Source organism: Triturus cristatus, chromosome 8 (assembly GCF_964204655.1).
Source record: "Triturus cristatus chromosome 8, aTriCri1.1, whole genome shotgun sequence".
NCBI classification, from domain to species: Eukaryota; Metazoa; Chordata; class Amphibia; order Caudata; family Salamandridae; genus Triturus; species Triturus cristatus.
In genome coordinates, this window is record NC_140591.1 from 1686466927 (window position 1) to 1686483334 (window position 16408).

General features: G+C 52.2%; 1 protein-coding gene across 4 annotated transcripts in view; it reads left to right on the forward strand.

The window, feature by feature from the left end:
• The window catches only part of LOC146808607 (NACHT, LRR and PYD domains-containing protein 3-like), an 800827-nt gene that overhangs the window by 109537 nt on the left and 674882 nt on the right, over positions 1-16408 (forward strand). For all 4 annotated transcript variants that reach the window (XM_085623632.1, XM_085623634.1, XM_085623635.1 and 1 more), the window contains exon 3: positions 10194-10507. In XM_085623632.1, coding sequence (XP_085479758.1) covers positions 10216-10507 — 292 coding nt within the window. In that variant the 5' untranslated portion in view covers positions 10194-10215. The remainder of the gene's footprint in view (positions 1-10193; positions 10508-16408) is intronic.

Here is a 16408-nt window from a genome sequence, read left to right on the forward strand (position 1 = left end):
GATAGTCTGGAATTTTCCCCTGATGAAGGGCCCTGCCCCAAATGCATTGGGTTTCTTAAACATGTGAAGAAGTCGCTATAAACCCAATAATGTAGTGTGAATTGGAACATTACTGTTCTCGAAATTACGAAAAGGAATAAAAAGAATTTGCAACCTGACCACAATAGGAAGAATTAATTTACCTATATAAAACAAAATCGTGGGAGTGCCAAGTGGGGTCATTTTGTCTTGCTTGGAAAACTCTTCATATTCATTCAAGATGAGAAGAGCCAGGAAGCAGAGGGGACAGAGTCTATGACACTCAGGAGTGACCAGGAGGGACGGGAGACGAATGCTCGCCAATGTCGCTGGATGCGGGAGAGCTGATGGTGCCTTCAAAGTTGCAGTTGTTTGGACTAGTCGATGCTATGGAAGATCATGATCCTTGATGAGACCTCGAACCGTGGCTAGGTTACATTTGCGCAAAATCAATATTAGTGTGAATAGAAGGTAAGACAAAAGAATGCTCCAGGGAGCAAAAAGGGAAACAGCCACCTAAATCCCCAAATCCTCCGTTACATTGGGTAACCAAAGATAAATACATAAACAGTGAATCGTTCCCGAGCAAGAACAAATCAGTATCCAAAGTAAGAGTAACAGTTTTAGAAGAACAAAGTCCAATCCATATATGTAATGAATTCTTCTTTATTGTCTCAGTTGTCAGGATCTCCCCTCATGGACTTTACATGATAAGTCGTGTTTACAAACAGACCAAAGATGTTTGCAGCCAACACGTGTTTCGTCTTAGGGTAAATGGCCCAAGCGACTTCCTCAGGGCATAAAGAATCTGTGCTCTGCTCAATAGCATAAGATGCAAGAAGTACTCATCACGAATAGGATAAATATTTCGGTCAGTATTCCTCAACGGTAATTTAAAAACAAATATCTCAGAGGTGACTCGAGGAGTATGTCCCAGTCAGCGTATAAATTCAACGAAGCAGTAAATGATCTAGTAGACGGAGAGTACTCCAATGGAATTCTAGAATCAGGTAAGAGTAAGAAGATCATGAGCCTTTCACAAGCTGTGCCACATCAGATGTCGAGAACCAGGGGGTCAGTGTCCGGCAACAGGCTCAGAAGTGAACAGAAGATGCAAAGTCGGGACCAGCAAGGTCCAAGGGACACACTAAGACTAGGCAAGTCAAAGCAGGCGAGAGCAACAGGGTAAACCACTGGAGTTAGCAGGAGAATCAAAGTTCTCTGGAGGAGAGAGTCATCAAGCCTTTACAACGGCCAGCCACCGTAGTGCACAGGGACTCAGTTCCAGTGATGCGGACAAGGAAAACTGGCTTCAGACTCGGTGTGAAGTCAGCGCAGGCCTTGATGCATTACAGAACCATCACCTGTGTTACTGGAGCCTTTCGAAGTTGTTCGGAGCCCAGGATCAGCAAATCGGTGAGCTACGTTGCGGTGCCTGCGGATGCAGGGGAGTGACTCCTTCACTCCAAGGGATATTCATTTGGATGTCTTTGAGTGACCACAGGCCCTGGACGGAACCTGTATGGAGCACTGTGAGAAGTTGGCCTGGTATATGCTGTCCACTAGTTATAGTGGGCACCCTGTACCAGTCCAAACAACCCCTTATTGGTTATAGGTTAAAGACAACCTTTATTGAATGCTATCCTAGTGGTAGCTATGGAGAGCAGCCTTCAGGCTAAGTCTTGAAGGATTGTAATGCAGCTTGTTTTACCAGTCTATAATCTCTTGAGTTCCTAAATAAAAGACAACCACACCAGGTATATATATAAAATATATGTATTTATTTCTAAACACACCCTCCTAGACTATGAGGCTAGAGGTCAAAACACATATGTTAAACTTCAAATATGACAGTAATAAGCACAAATACACATCAGGCCCTAGGGGCGAGCCAAACCATATACTAAAATAGTGGTATAAGAACCACGACTTAACTAGACACAAGGCCTAGAGCCTGTAGAATCGCTGGGACCCCAAGGAACCACCCAAGGTAGTGACACAGGGGACCCACGGGGGCCGTGTGCAGTGTGAGAACACAGCCGCAAGCTCCCGTTAGCTTCTATGGGGAAAGTCGCAGTTAGGTGTTTAAAGATTAAGGACACTTAGAAAGAAGCTAGGAGTAAACCCTTTGGGACTTAGGAAGCTCTAGGGTCAACACCCACGGGAGCACCGGAATACTTGTGTTACCTCGCCCAGGGAAGCCGGGTGCATAGGTGTCAAATGGTGTCGGGGCGCGTCGTCGATTTTAATGGGAGCTGGCAAAGAAGTACTGCTGCTGGGAAGATGGGAAGTGTCCGAAGAGATCCAAGCCTGGATCGGAGTCAAGAAGAACCTGAAAGCAGAGGAGACAGAGTCTGGGTCACTAGCCAGTGACCAGGAAGGCGATAGGCAGATGCCCACCGATGTCGGGTGATTTCAGGTGAAGAAGGTGAAGCTTGACTCTTCAGCCACGAGGACCAGGAGGCGTCGAGGATGACCAAGAGCTGGATTTGAGCTGTCCCACGAAGGATGTCGAGTGCTGCAGCATCAGTGTCTGGATTGGACACAACAAGCCTTGGCAACAGCAACCCACGCAGAAAGAGAAGAAATGCTTTGGTGCAGACCAGCAAGGTCTGAGGGACTCACCACTTGGTAGGCAGTCAGGGCACGTCTGGAGCACCCAGAGAAGCCCAAGGAAATTCAAAGTTACCACCTCAGGGACCCACCAGTCAACGGACAAGGGATCGCGAAGGGACCTTTGAGAGGAAACACAAAATGGCGGCCCACAGGTAACTCGAGGTGACTAGGCCGACAATTTTTGGTGGATCTTCTGCTCGAGGTGGGGGCTACAAGTAACCCAAGCATGACTTCAAGAGACGTTGAGAAGTCAATGCACTTGCAAAAGTGCACGGGGACCAGGAGTTCCGGTTCCACACTACTCACAAGGGCTGCGGGTCTCAGCTTTGCTGGGGACTCGGGTTGGCTTCTGAGATGTCTGGAAATCCTCTTCCTGGGCTGAAAATACTTTGGAATCCGGCGGGAGCTTCGGAAATGCAGACCGGCAAATCGCTTTGTGGGTGCCTGCCAAGCAGGGGAGTCACTCCTTGACCCCAAGGGAGATTTCTTCAGTCCTCTAGTCTTCAGTAGAGCATTGAAGTTCCAGGATTCAGCTTCAGAGTTTCATCCAGGGATATCTAAAGTTCTGGTTACAGAGGTTCCTTACTTATACCTAAGGAAGGGTTTGGACTAGCTCTAGGGACCCACCTATGGGAGGGTTTGGAAAGAGGGGTGGCTACACCCATTTCCTTTGTCCAGATTCGCGCCAGAGCAGTGGCTGGAAGCCCCTGAACCGGTTTGAGCTGGACTATGCACAGGGACACCAAATGTGCCCCCAGGGCAGGACTTCAAAGCACTCAGAGAATGCTCCCACCCAGCTCCAATACACATCATCCTGTCTGGGAGGTGGTTACACCTCCCTGTGACAGGAAGCCTATTGTCCAGGCCTCCCCTGCAGGAGTTGCGGTCAGCAGCAGGAGGCCAGACCCGTGTCTGTGGCTGCAGCATCCATTTTGTGATGCCAGGGCTCTGTTAAGTTTCTACCGGGTAACCCAGTACTGCCATGTCTCTCCCTCTAGAAGGGTGGAATCATACTCCCATACCAGTTACTAGTGTGGGGGTATGATTCCAAAGTGTTTGACACCAAACACGACATGTTTCCGTGCAGCCAGTCCAAAGTTAGCATTTACCGTTTGGTTATAATGCACTTAAGAGTATATGGTCAGGCTGCACCACTGACAACCCTGGAGAAGAGATTCCGAAGGCTGCAGAGGGGATCAGCTCATGCCTGGGCACCCTCTCACATATAACCAAGCACTCTGCGTTCAGGATTGTTAAGGCCTGCCATAGGAGTGACTGATAGGTTTGTATGTGCAGTGATAGGTGAAGTATAGTGAACCTATACCTCAGTAAGGGGTGAATGCACCACCTTACCCAGGCTGCAGTAGCAGATCTGTGGTGTCATTTTGGGTGGCTTTCCAGGGGTGGCATAATACATGCTTCAGGCCTCTGGGGTACCTATGCCCTGGGTACATAGTATACCATATACTAGGGACTCACAAGGGTACCTCAGACTCCAATCTGGAGTGTACCTAAAGTACATGCAATCAATTTAGAGAGGAAGCAGCTAGGCCGGAGCCCTGAATGGCAGGGTCCCAGCCAGACTAAAGTCGAAAAACAGTGAAACACCAGCAAAAAGTGGGGGTAAACATGTGAAGCAGATCCTACTCTCCTACAAGCACGTACACTGACGGTGCAACAGACTTGCAGGACGACGAGGCCAGGAGCAGACGGAGCCTTCCTAAGCACAGACTTGGTTACTAAAAGCCAAGTTTATTGCACTCAGTCCGACGCGGCCAGTCTGGCAGTCAGAGTGTTCAGACGGTTGAAGTTAAAGTGGAGCTTGATCTGAATCGAATCACGTGACACATCTAGGGACCCACCCACAGGCAAGCCCTTAAGTACCCTAAAGAAAGGGTCGGGTTGATTCAGGGGTCCCTCCTAGAGGAGGGGCTAGACAGTGGGGAGGATACTCCCATGTCCTCTGTCCAGTTTCACGCCGGAGTGACAGCAAGCGGCTCCCTAAACCGGAACATCCAAGGAGGGCACCAAATGTGAGCCTCCAGTAGTCTCAGTGGTGCTGGCATGCGCCCCCACATTGGCCCAATACACTAATTCCTGTCTGGGAGGTGGGCACACCTCCCTGTGACAGAAAACCCTTTGTCCTTCCTTTCCCATCTCAGACTTGGCCCGGCAGCAGGAGGGCAGAATTTGTCTGTGGACGGCAGCGGCTCCAGGTTGCAGACAGGCTCTGTAAGTTGGGTCACAGGAGCATGGAGGGCTCCCCGGAGAAGCCCTACCGTGGATGGAATAACACATCCATGGTGTTGGGGTATCATTCCAACATGTTTGACAGCAAACATGCCCAGGTTTGTTTTAGCCAGGTTAGAGATGGTCATTGCGTAGTGACGCATGGTCCCTGTATGTATCGTAATAAGGAATTCACTTACAAAGCCTGGAGAATGGACTCCAGGGTTTGTAGGGGTGCCCCGCTCATGCAGGGGCACCCGCACACTCATAACCAGGCACCCTGCCTTTGGGACTGAAAGGCCTACTAGAGGGAAGACTTATAGGTTCTAAGTGCAGTGCTACTAGATATAAGAAACGTATATCTTTTGTGAGAGGTGCAAGAACCAACTCACACAGGCTGCAATGGCAGGCCTGTCGTCAGGTTTTGGAGGGTCCTCATGGGTGGCATAATACATGCTGCAACCCATGGGGGACCCCTGGTGCATCTATGCCCTAGGTACCTCAGTACCATATACCAGGAGCTTACAATGGTGTACCAGTAGCCAAATAGGTATGTACCCAAGTGCTCACCAAAGCCAATATAGGGAGGAAGCACAGAGACTTGGGTCCTTGTTAGCTGGATCCCAGTCAGACTAGTCAGAAAAACAGTATACACCAGCAAAAAGTGGGGGTAAGCATGAAAGCAGACCCTACTTTCCTTCACAAGGGTATCTCCTATACCAGTCTTCCTTTTCGATACAGCCTCTACTGCACCATTCTTCCTTTCCTACACGCTCTGCTTCATACAAGGACTCCTCCTGCACCGGTCTTCCTTTTCTATGCAGCCTCCCCTTCATACAAGGGCACCTCCTGCACCCGTCTTCCTTTTTCTATGCAGCCTCCCCTTCATACAAGGGCACCTCCTGCACCTGTCTCCCTTTTATATGCAGCCTCCCCTTCATACAAGGGCCCCTCCCGCACCGGTCTTCCTTTTCTATGCAGCCTCCCCTTCATACAAGGGCACCTCCTGCACCCGTCTTCCTTTTTCTATGCAGCCTCCCCTTCATACAAGGGCACCTCCTGCACCTGTCTTCCTTTTTCTACGCAGCCTCTCCTTCATACAAGGTCCCCCCCTGCATTCGTCTTCCTTTTCCATGCAACCTCTCGATCGTACCAAGGTACCACCTGCATCAGCCATCCTTTTCTATGCCTCCTCTCCTGCATAGAAGGGCACCTCCTGCACTGATCTTCCTTTTCTACATTATCTCCTTCATACAAGGGCACCTCCTGCATGGGTTTTCTTTTTTCTAAACTCTCTTCTTTATTCAAGGGCTCCTCCTGCAGCAGTTTTCCTTTTCTATGCAGCCTCACCTTCATACAAGGATTTCTCCTTAACCGGTCTTCTTTTTCTATGCAGCCTCTCTTTCAAGCAAGGGCCCCTCCTGCACCGGTCTTTATTTTCTATGCAGCCTCTCCTTTGTACAAGGGCCCCTCCTGCACCGGTCTTTATTTTCTATGCAGCCTCTCCTTTGTACAAGGGCCCCTCCCGCACTCGTCTTCCTTTTCTATGCAGCCTCTCCTGTGTACAAGGATTTCTCCTTAACCGGTCTTCTTTTTTTATGCAGCCTCTCTTTCAAGCAAGGGCCCCTCCTGCACCAGTCTTTATTTTCTATGCAGCCTCTCCTTTAATACAAGGGCACCTCCTGCACCAGTCTTCTTTTACTATGAAGCCTCACCTTCATACAAGGGCACCTCCTGGACCTGTCTTTATTTTCTATTCAGCTTCTCCTTCAAACAAGTGTACCTCCTGCACTGTCTTTCTTTTCTATGCAGCCTCTCCTCCGTACAAGGGTACCTCCTGCACTGTTTTTTTTCTATGCATCCTCTTCACCGTACAAGGGCATCTCCTGCACCGGTCTTCCTTTTCTATGCAGCCTCTCCTTCATACAAGGGCTCCTCCTACACCGATCTTCCTTTTCTATGCAGCCTCTTCTGCATACAATGGTACTACCAGCACGGGTTTTCCTTTTCTAGTCAGCCTCTCCTTCGTACAAGGGCACCTCCTGCAGCAGTCCTCATCTTCTATGCAGCCTCTCCATCGTATAGGGTCTCCTCCTGCACCAGTCTTCCTTTCTTTCAGATTGACTGGTGGGTTCTGTCCTAAACTCATTTTTTGACTTCAGATTGTGTATTCCACAAGTCCAGCTCTGGGCCACTTTCCAGGCAGTTCATGACTGTTCTGTTTTCGGCCATAACTGGCCACTCATAGTTTTCGTCTTGCATTGTCAGCAGGAAGGTGCATGGAGTTGGGAGAACCCTGCCAGAGAGACCCAAAACAGGGGAAGAAAATAGGGAGAGGCCTCCTCACTCTCACTCTGCTGAAGGTAACACATCCTGGGAACAGGAAAGATTATGGTGGAGAGGTCCCTACACTTCATAGGGGTTCACTCTCTCCTCCCTCCACACCCAGAGTCTGGTGCACTACAAAGGATCCAGGGATGCTGTGAAGAATCCTATATTCCACTCTTGATCAGGAAATTAAATGGCTTCCTGGGTACCCACAGACACAGGCAGCATCCTTGTTTCATGAACTTTCTACCACTCAAAGCTCCAAACATTACAAGGCTTGATTGCTGTACTCAAGGCTCTGCACGTGGCAGGGCTCTATCGCTCTATGCAAAGCGCTGAACATGGCAAGGCTCGATCACTCTACTCAAAGCTCTGAACGTGGCAAGGCTCGATCACTCTACTCAAGGCTCTGAACGTGGCAAGGCTCGATAGCTCTCCTCAAGGCTCTGAGCGTGGCAGTGCTCTATCAATCTACTCAAAGCTCTGATATTGGCAGGGCTCTATCGCTCTACTCAAGTGTCTGAACATGGCAGGGCTCTATCGCTCTACTCAAGGTCTGAACATGAACATGACAGGGCTCTATCGCTCTACTCAATGCTCTGAACATGGCAGGGCTCTATCGCTCTACTCAAGGGTCTGAACATGAACATGGCAGGGCTCTATTGCTCTACTCAAGGGTCTGAACATGGCAGGGCTCTATCACTCTACTCAATGCTCTGAACATGGCAGGGCTCTATCGCTCTACTCAAGGGTCTGAACATGGCAGGGCTCTATCGCTCTACTCAAAGCTCTGAACATGGCAGGGCTCTATCGCTCTACTCAAGGCTCTGAACATGGCAGGGCTCTATCGCTCTACTCAAGGCTCTGAACATGGCAGGGCTCTATCGCTCTACTCAAAGCTCTGAACATGGCAGGGCTCTATCGCTCTACTCAAGGCTCTGAACATGGCAGGGCTCTATCGCTCTACTCAAAGCTCTGAATATGGCAGGGCTCTATCGCTCTACTCAAGGGTCTGAACATGAACATGACAGGGCTCTATCGCTCTACTCAAGGGTCTGAACATGGCAGGGCTCTATCGCTCTAGTCAAGGGTCTGAACATGAACATGGCAGGCCTCTATCACTCTACTCAAAGCTCTGATCATGACAGGGCTCTATCGCTCTACTCAAGGGTCTGAACATGGCAGGGCTCTATCACTCTACTCAATGCTCTGAACATGGCAGGGCTCTATCGCTCTACTCAAGGGTCTGAACATGGCAGGGCTCTATCACTCTACTCAAAGCTCTGAACATGGCAGGGCTCTATCGCTCTACTCAAGGCTCTGAACATGGCAGGGCTCTATCGCTCTACTCAAGGCTCTGAACGTGGGAGGGCTCTATCGCTCTACTCAAAGCTCTGAATATGGCAGGGCTCTATCGCTCTACTCAAAGGTCTGAACATGGCAGGGCTCTATCGCTCTACTCAAGGGTCTGAACATGGCAAGGCTCTATCGCTCTACTCAAGGCTCTGAACGTGGGAGGGCTCTATCACTCTACTCAAAGCTTTGAACTTACCAGGGCTCGATCGCTCTACTCAAGGTTCTAAATATGGGTGGACTCTTTTGCTCAACTCAAGGCTCTGAATATGGGAGGGATCTATTGTTCTACTCAAGGCCCAGAGTATGGGAGGGCTTTATCACTGTACTCAAAGCTCTGAACATGGCAGGGCTCGATCACTCTACTCAAAGGCCCGGTATATGGGAGGGTTCTATCGCTGTGCTCAAAGCTCTGAACAAGGCAGGGCTCGATCACTCTACTCAAGGCTCTGAACATGGCAGGTCTCTATTGCTGTACTCAAAGCTCTGAACATGACAGGGCTCTGTCACTCTACTCAAGGCTTGGAACATGGGATGGCTCTATCCCTCTACTCAATGCTCTGTATGTGGCAGGGCTCTATTGCTCTACTCAAGGCTGTCAATATGGGAGGGTTCTATCACTCTACTCAAGGGTCTGACCATGGCAGGGCTCTATCACTCTACTCAGGGCTCTGAACGTGGGAGGGCTCTATCGCTCAACTCAAGGCTCTGAATGTGGCAGGGCTCTATCACTCTACTCAAGGATCTGAACATGGCAAGGCTCGATCACTCTACTCAGGGCTCTGAACGTAGGAGTGCTCTATCGCTCTACTCAAGGCTCTGAATATGGCATAACTCTATTGCTCTACTCAAGGCTGTCAATGTGGCAGGGCTCTATCACTCTACTCAAGGTTCTAAATATGGGTGGGTTCTTTTGCTCAACTCAAGGCTCTGAATATGGGAGGGATCTATTGTTCTACTCAAGGCCCGGAGAATGGGAGGGCTTTATCACTGTACTCAAAGCTCTGAACATGGCAGGGCTCGATCACTCTACTCAAAGGCCCTGGATATGGTAGGGCTTTATCGCTGTTCTCAAAGCTCTGAACAAGGCAGTGCTCTATCGCTCTACTCAAAACTCTGATTATGGCAGGTCTCTATCACTCTACTCAAGGCTCTGAACGTTGGGATGGCTCTGTCACTCTACTCAAGGCTTGGAACATGGGATAGCTCTATCGCTCTACTCAAAGGCTCAGAATATGGCAGTCTCTCTTAGTAAATCAAGAGTCTGAGTGTGTCAGTGCTCCATCGATAAATGTAAGTCTGTGAATATGCCAGGGCTTTGTGGCATCATGTAAAGCTCTGAATATGGCAGTCTCTGTTAGTATCTCAAATGTATAAGTAGGGCAGGTCTCCATTGATAAATGTAAGGCTCTGATTAGGGGGGCTCTGTCGCTCTATGTAGGGTTAGCAGTATGCCATGGCTCAATCAATTAATGTAAGGCTCTGAATATGGGCGGGCTCTGTATTTATGTGGAAGGATATAAGATTTCCAGGCCTCCGACGCCATACACAGGGGCGCATATTATCATAAATCTAATCAGACCTCCATAACCTGGACTGTGTGACAGATCTCAGCTAAATTCACCTGAATGATGTATTTTTCATTGCAGGCACTGATGTTCATGCTGTATAATGGCCCATGGAAGCAGCCCAGAGATAGCCAGGGATGTGATCTATCGTTGTTTAGAAGAACTAACTGGAAAAGAGTTCAAGGAATTCAAAGTTCGGCTCCAAGACTCTGCTGTGGAACTTGGACAGGAAAAGATCCCAAGATCACGGCTTGAAAATACGGATCACTTGGACACCACGAACACTATGATCGAACATTACTGTGACCGAAGGGCCCTCGAGATCACACAACATGTACTGGAGAAAATTCCCAGAATGGACCTTGTGGAAGAACTTGAACATGCAGCACAGAGATGTAAGTACCCGGATGTTGTACTGTGGACCTTGGAGCTGAGCCATGCATTCTTGTTCAACTTGGAATTTAAAAAAGGATGAATTTGATTGGCAGCAAGTATTCTGAAATTCCATATTCAGAGGAAGTCTGGCTCTGTACACTCACCGCAGTTCTTTGTAGCAGTTCTTTTATTTGTCCTATATGCAAATTAGAGCTGCAGAACCACCCCCCCCCCCCCAAAAAAGACTGCTCACCTGTTGTGTCATGTTTGTGGTTGTGATATGCACTGTTTTCTTGTTTCATCTATTTGTGTACAATGTGTTTGTAACTCCTCACCCACGCCGTGATGACCCTGGTGAAAGGGTTAAGGGTCACCTCACGAGAGCACAACATTTCAATGGGAGGAAAAGATACATGGAGAGTGAAGAAGGGGGGCTGTTTTGTTAGTCACTGGGGTGAGGTTTTGCTGTTAATTAGCCATCGGACAGGTTAATAGTAGAGATTATGTACCATTTGGCCAATGGCTGGACAGACAGAAAATACTGTTTACCTGAAATAGAATTTCCACGCAAGGCCTGTGTGTTCGGACACATCCCTCAGTGTTGTCCTGGAATGGGAGATTCATGTTACTGTGCCTGTCATTTGTAAGTGTCTGGGCCTTGTGTCTCAGTAGGGTACTCTGTAGACTTGATTTTTGATCCCAGGCCCTACCTTTAATGTGACTGTATTGGTAAGTCCTACCCCATGAAATAAGTGAATAAATAAAACAAATATGACGTAAAGAAATAAGTGAAGTGTTTATATATTCAAAAGCATAAATACTGACCACATGTAACAGTAAATGTTATTATATAAAGGCTTTCTTGCTTATCAAGTATAAGGGTGTTGTTAGTTTATCCCTCTTCAGTTGAGGAGAACAGAGAAGGCTTGAGCAGGTCGATGCTTTTATATTGTTTCACGCACTATTATCCAAGCATGTAGGCTCTTGTTGCTGTTAGTGGATGTACCTTCCACATGTTCAACCTGCTGGACTGGGGCCAGAGCACATGTGTTTCGCCCCTGTATGGCTGTACCTCAGGGGCTTCCTCAGGGCTCTCTGAGTTATAAAAAGAGGATGAGGTCCAGTCGTTAACGTTAAGTGAACAGGGTATCAGAAAGAGAATCCATCTGTCTGGTATGGATATCTACCAAGGGTCTGAGGTAGAGGGACACACCTTTGTTACCCCCCGTTAACCAGGGCATGGGAATCTACGGACAAAGTACTGTCACTTATGATGAGAAGAATAAGGTGCGCAGGCTGAACTGCAGGGTTGTTACTAATTGGAGGAGGTGTCTGGTGGCCCAATGGACTAATGCGTCCACAGCAGGGGCAGGTGTTCGACCTCATGGTCACAGCTTCAAAATCCCGGCAGGTTCACTCAGCCTTTCATCCATCTGAGGTCGATAAAATGAGTACCGTTGGGTAACAATAAACATCTGTTATTCAATACCCACAGGTGAACGTGCGCTTTACAAATTCACGTTATGTTATGTACAGTGCACCAGTGAGTAGGGTGAGAGGAGAGATGAGGGGTTGGAATGGATAGAATGGATAGAAGTCTCTTTGTGAAGGTTTAAATGTGGCAGAAGCCATCATGGGGCATGGATCTTGGAACCCCGGGCACGTAGGTTTCAAGGGAAGCAGAGTTACAGGTCTAGCTGCATCAGCCCCTGTGGTAGATCAAACTGGTCATAATCCTTTGGAGTTTCTTCATGGTGTAAAACTCCACTTACACACTCTCCGCATGTCAAGGCCCGATGCTTGCGTGGAACAGATTGGTACGGCGCCCGCCCAGACATTATTAGAGCAGCAGCCATGAGGTGGGCAAACAACAGACCTGGATAAGGCAGGGGAGGGGTATTAGGATGGGACAGCAGAGAATTGATCCTGTGGGAACAGTAGAAGCCATCACTGTGGCTTTCTACATTGGTGAATCTAAACTCATAACTATATTCACCTGCAGTGGGCGTGGTTTGGACGCCGATCGGGATGGCGGCGTGAGCCTGCAGCTCCGTGCCTCATCCCCGACAATTATCCTGAAAACCGGCCAAAACGCGCCGCTGCTGGCGCGAGCCTGCTGCGCTGAGCGCCGGGACGACAGTGGACGCCGAGAACGTGACGGCGGGGGCCCGGGCGAGCAGCTGGAGCCGGGTCGCGGAGCGGGACGAGCGGCGCTCGCAGACCAAGATGGCGGCGGCCCCGAGCGGCGAAGTGTAAACAGTGCCGGACGGGAGCTGGAGACTACGGGGAGGCTTGCTGCTGGCATGGCGGAGCGGGGCTGATCGCCTGCTGCCCGGGGCTCCGGGACACGGTGCTGGTGTGGGGCGCTCTCCGCCGCGGCGGCGACTGAAGATTCTGCCGCCCCTCCCCCATGCGAGCACGCAGCGGCCTGGTGAAGGGAGTCCGGCTCCTGGTGCGAGACGCCGCGCCTCAGGGCGCCCAATACTAACGGCGAGGGGAACAGTGGAGCCTACGCTGGACTTCGGGGCTGAACGACTGCCCGCGGAAGGACGTGGCTGGCTAAAGCGGCTGCTGGGCTGCGGAGAGGACGAGCTTGGGGGCAACGGGGGAGTTGGCGGCGGAGCCGGGCGAAACGCGCCCAATGCTGGTGGCGGCCGGATGGCGATGGCGGCCTTAAGAGATAGCAGCGCCAGGCTTGTGGAGCGCTGCGGACCGGCGGGCCAGGCGGCTGCGGGGTGGCGCCCCCCCCCTGGATGTGAGGCTGGCCCAGTGGGGTGGACCGAGCGGGATCGTCCCCGGCGCTGGAGCAGGGAGGTGGTGAGCCTGCGCTGTTGCTGATGCTCCGAGGGGCCGCGGAGGGCCCTTGCACCAGTGGAGGGTGGCCTTGGCGGGAGGACGACCTCTTGGCCGCGAGCGGAGGGACTCCGGGCTGTTGGGCCGCCGGGCCCTGGGGGAGCGGACCGCCCCCGAGGAGAACACTGAGCTCGGTGAGCGGGCGCCAGGCCCTGGATCCTCTCTCCTGGAGTGGACAGACGGTGGGACTGACCTGCCTGCCGGTGGGGCCCTGAACTAGAGCTGGTGCGGAACGGGATGACCACTAAGGGTGCCGTGCTGCATTTGCCCCCTGGGCACGGCCGGGCGGCGGCCTCGGCCGCGGCTGGTGGGGCCCACGATGACCCGGGGGATACAGCGCAGGAACGGCGCCTGAACAAACGGCTGGATGGGATCCTGGAGGCAATCACAGCGACCAAGGAGGCCTTGCACCAGGACATAGCGCAGGTTGCTACTGGGCTGGGACTCTTGAGGGCCGATCATGCCAAACTGGCGGACAGAGTCAAAGACAATGAGATGTTGATCCGGGAGCTCAAGCCAGCGGCGGTGACCACGGAACGCAAACTTGCTGATGTCCTGGGCCGTCTGGCGACGCTGGAGAAGCGAGCGGAGGACGCCGAAGGTCGCAATCGGAGGAACAACGTGAGGGTAGTGGGCCTGCCGGAAAAAGTTGAAGGGGATGACGCTGTGGCATACATGGAGGACTGGTTTAAGAAGACTGTGGCCCCGGAGGGCCTCTCCCCCTTATTCTCCCTGGAGCGGGCGCATGGGGTCCCGACTCGCCCACCGGCGCAGGGCCGCCCTCCCAGACCCATGCTGGTCAGACTATTGCATTATAGGGACAGGGACCTGCTAATCCAGAAGGCGCGCGCAGATGGCCCCTTTCAGGTGGCCAACAGCTCAGTCACGGTGTTCCCAGACTACACGCAGGAGGTACAGAAGAACAGGGCTTCCTTTTTGGCCGTGAAAAAAGAACTGCGGATCGAAGGCCTACAATACTCCCTGCTGTTTCCAGCGAAGCTGCGGGTTATCTTGGACGTGACGACCCACTTCTTTCAGGCCCCTGCCGAGGCGTGGACGTGGCTGGAGTCGTATCGCGCTGGCACGGCCCGGGGGGGGAAGGAGGACAAGGAGCGACAGAAACCGGTCCAAGTGCGGAAATCGCAACGTATCCGCAAACGCAACAAACTCCAGAGAGCGGAGCGGGATGCACAGATGGCGGACGACAGGCGGAGGGCGCTGGCTGTGACGGCGATCATCACGGGCTCTCAAGGGGAGCAGACTTCGGTGGGCTCGAACTCTGGTGAGGAGGCCGGGCAGTCCGGCGGAGAGATGTCGGAGGTTGACAGTTCCGGGGGACCGGCGGTCACCCCGCAGACGGCGGATGGACTATTTAACGGGTGAAACGGAGGGTGGGGCCACATTTGCGAATCCAGGTCTGGCTGGGGGTCCCGGTGCTCGGCGGACTCGCAGGTATGGTGCTGAGACATTCCGGGGATTGTGGGTGCGGGACGGGGGGCTTGGCCTGCCCTGGGTCGGCTCTGAATCACCCTCGAGCTGCCCCTAAGGCTTTCTGTGAAGACGACCACAGAGTAGGGAAGGTTTGGAGGGTTGCAGGTTTGGATGGGGGCTGATAGTGCATTATTGGGTCCTGTTCTGGGGAGTGGGGGGGGGGAGTTTGTGGGGCTGTTTTGGTTGTGGGGTTCTGTTGCGCTGCTGTAGGTGGGCCTGGGATATTGGTGTGCTGGGGGGGTACTGGTTGCAATGGGGACATTACCTAATTTGAAATGCCTCACGTGGAATGTTCGTGGTCTCCGCACTATGTCTAGACGATACAAGGTACACGCCCACCTGGTGAGGCGTGGCATACAAATCGCACTCCTGCAGGAAACTCACTTAACTAAACAAGAACTCACTGCGCTGCAGAGGAGATGGCGTGGCCAGGTGTTTGGGACTACGTGTTCGGCGTTTGCCAGAGGAGTGTTGATATGGGTACGGGCAGGAGTCCCATTCCAGGCCACGAATCAGCTGGTGGACCCGGAGGGTAGATTTGTGGCGGTGGGGGGGAAGCTCTATGGTCAGGACGTGGCCTTATGCAGTATATATGCCCCCAACACGGACCAGGCCCGCTTTTTTGTTAGCTTGACGGGTTCATTGGCGCACTTCTTGGCGGGCCCCATATTGATAGGAGGGGACTTCAACTCGATCACGGATGTGGCACTGGACCGGTCGCATCCGCCATTGGCTGACTCGCCGGTGCGCCGGTTAGCGGCGCACAGGGCGGACTGGCAGGAGAGGTGGGGGCTGATAGATGTGTGGAGGGAGCAGCATCCGGGAGACAGGGACTATTCCTTCTTCTCCGCGTTGCACGCGCTGCACGTCAGGATAGATGCCATTTTGTGCAGCGGGGACTTGGCGCCCATGATGGCCCACACGGAGTATCTCACTAGAACCATCTCGGACCATAACCCGTTGCTGTTGACGGTGCAGTGGCGGCGGCCGCGATCGGCGGTCCCGACATGGCGGCTGCGACCGGAGACATTGGAAGACCCGGTGTTTAGTGACGCGGTTCAGCGGGGCGTAGAGCAGTACTTTCGGGAGAATGAGGGCTCCACTGCCACGAGGGCGACGGAGTGGGATGCCATGAAGGTGGTGACCAGAGGCATTTGTATGGGCAAATTTGCGAATGTAAGGACTACCATCCTGACGGCTCTGGAGAAGGCGGAGGGGGTGTTGCGGGACCTGGAGCAGCGTAGGCCTGAGCGGCCCGATTTACAGAATAGGCTGCTTGAGGCGAAGGAGGTGGTAGCGACTGAGAATGAGCGGCTGCGGGGCTTTGACTACAAGCGGTATCTAGTCAGAGTGCATGCGGAAAGGGACAAGGTAGGAACGCTACTGGCTAGACTAGCTAACCCGGAACCCCGAGGCTGCCCGGTCATGAGCATTCGCACGGAGACGGGGGAGATGGTTTATTCGCAGGGGACGGTGCTACAGCGGTTCAGGTCATACTACACGGTCCTCTATGAGAGCCAACTGGGGGTGGAGGACTCCGCAATCACTGACTATCTGGCGACCCTTTGCCTCCCTCG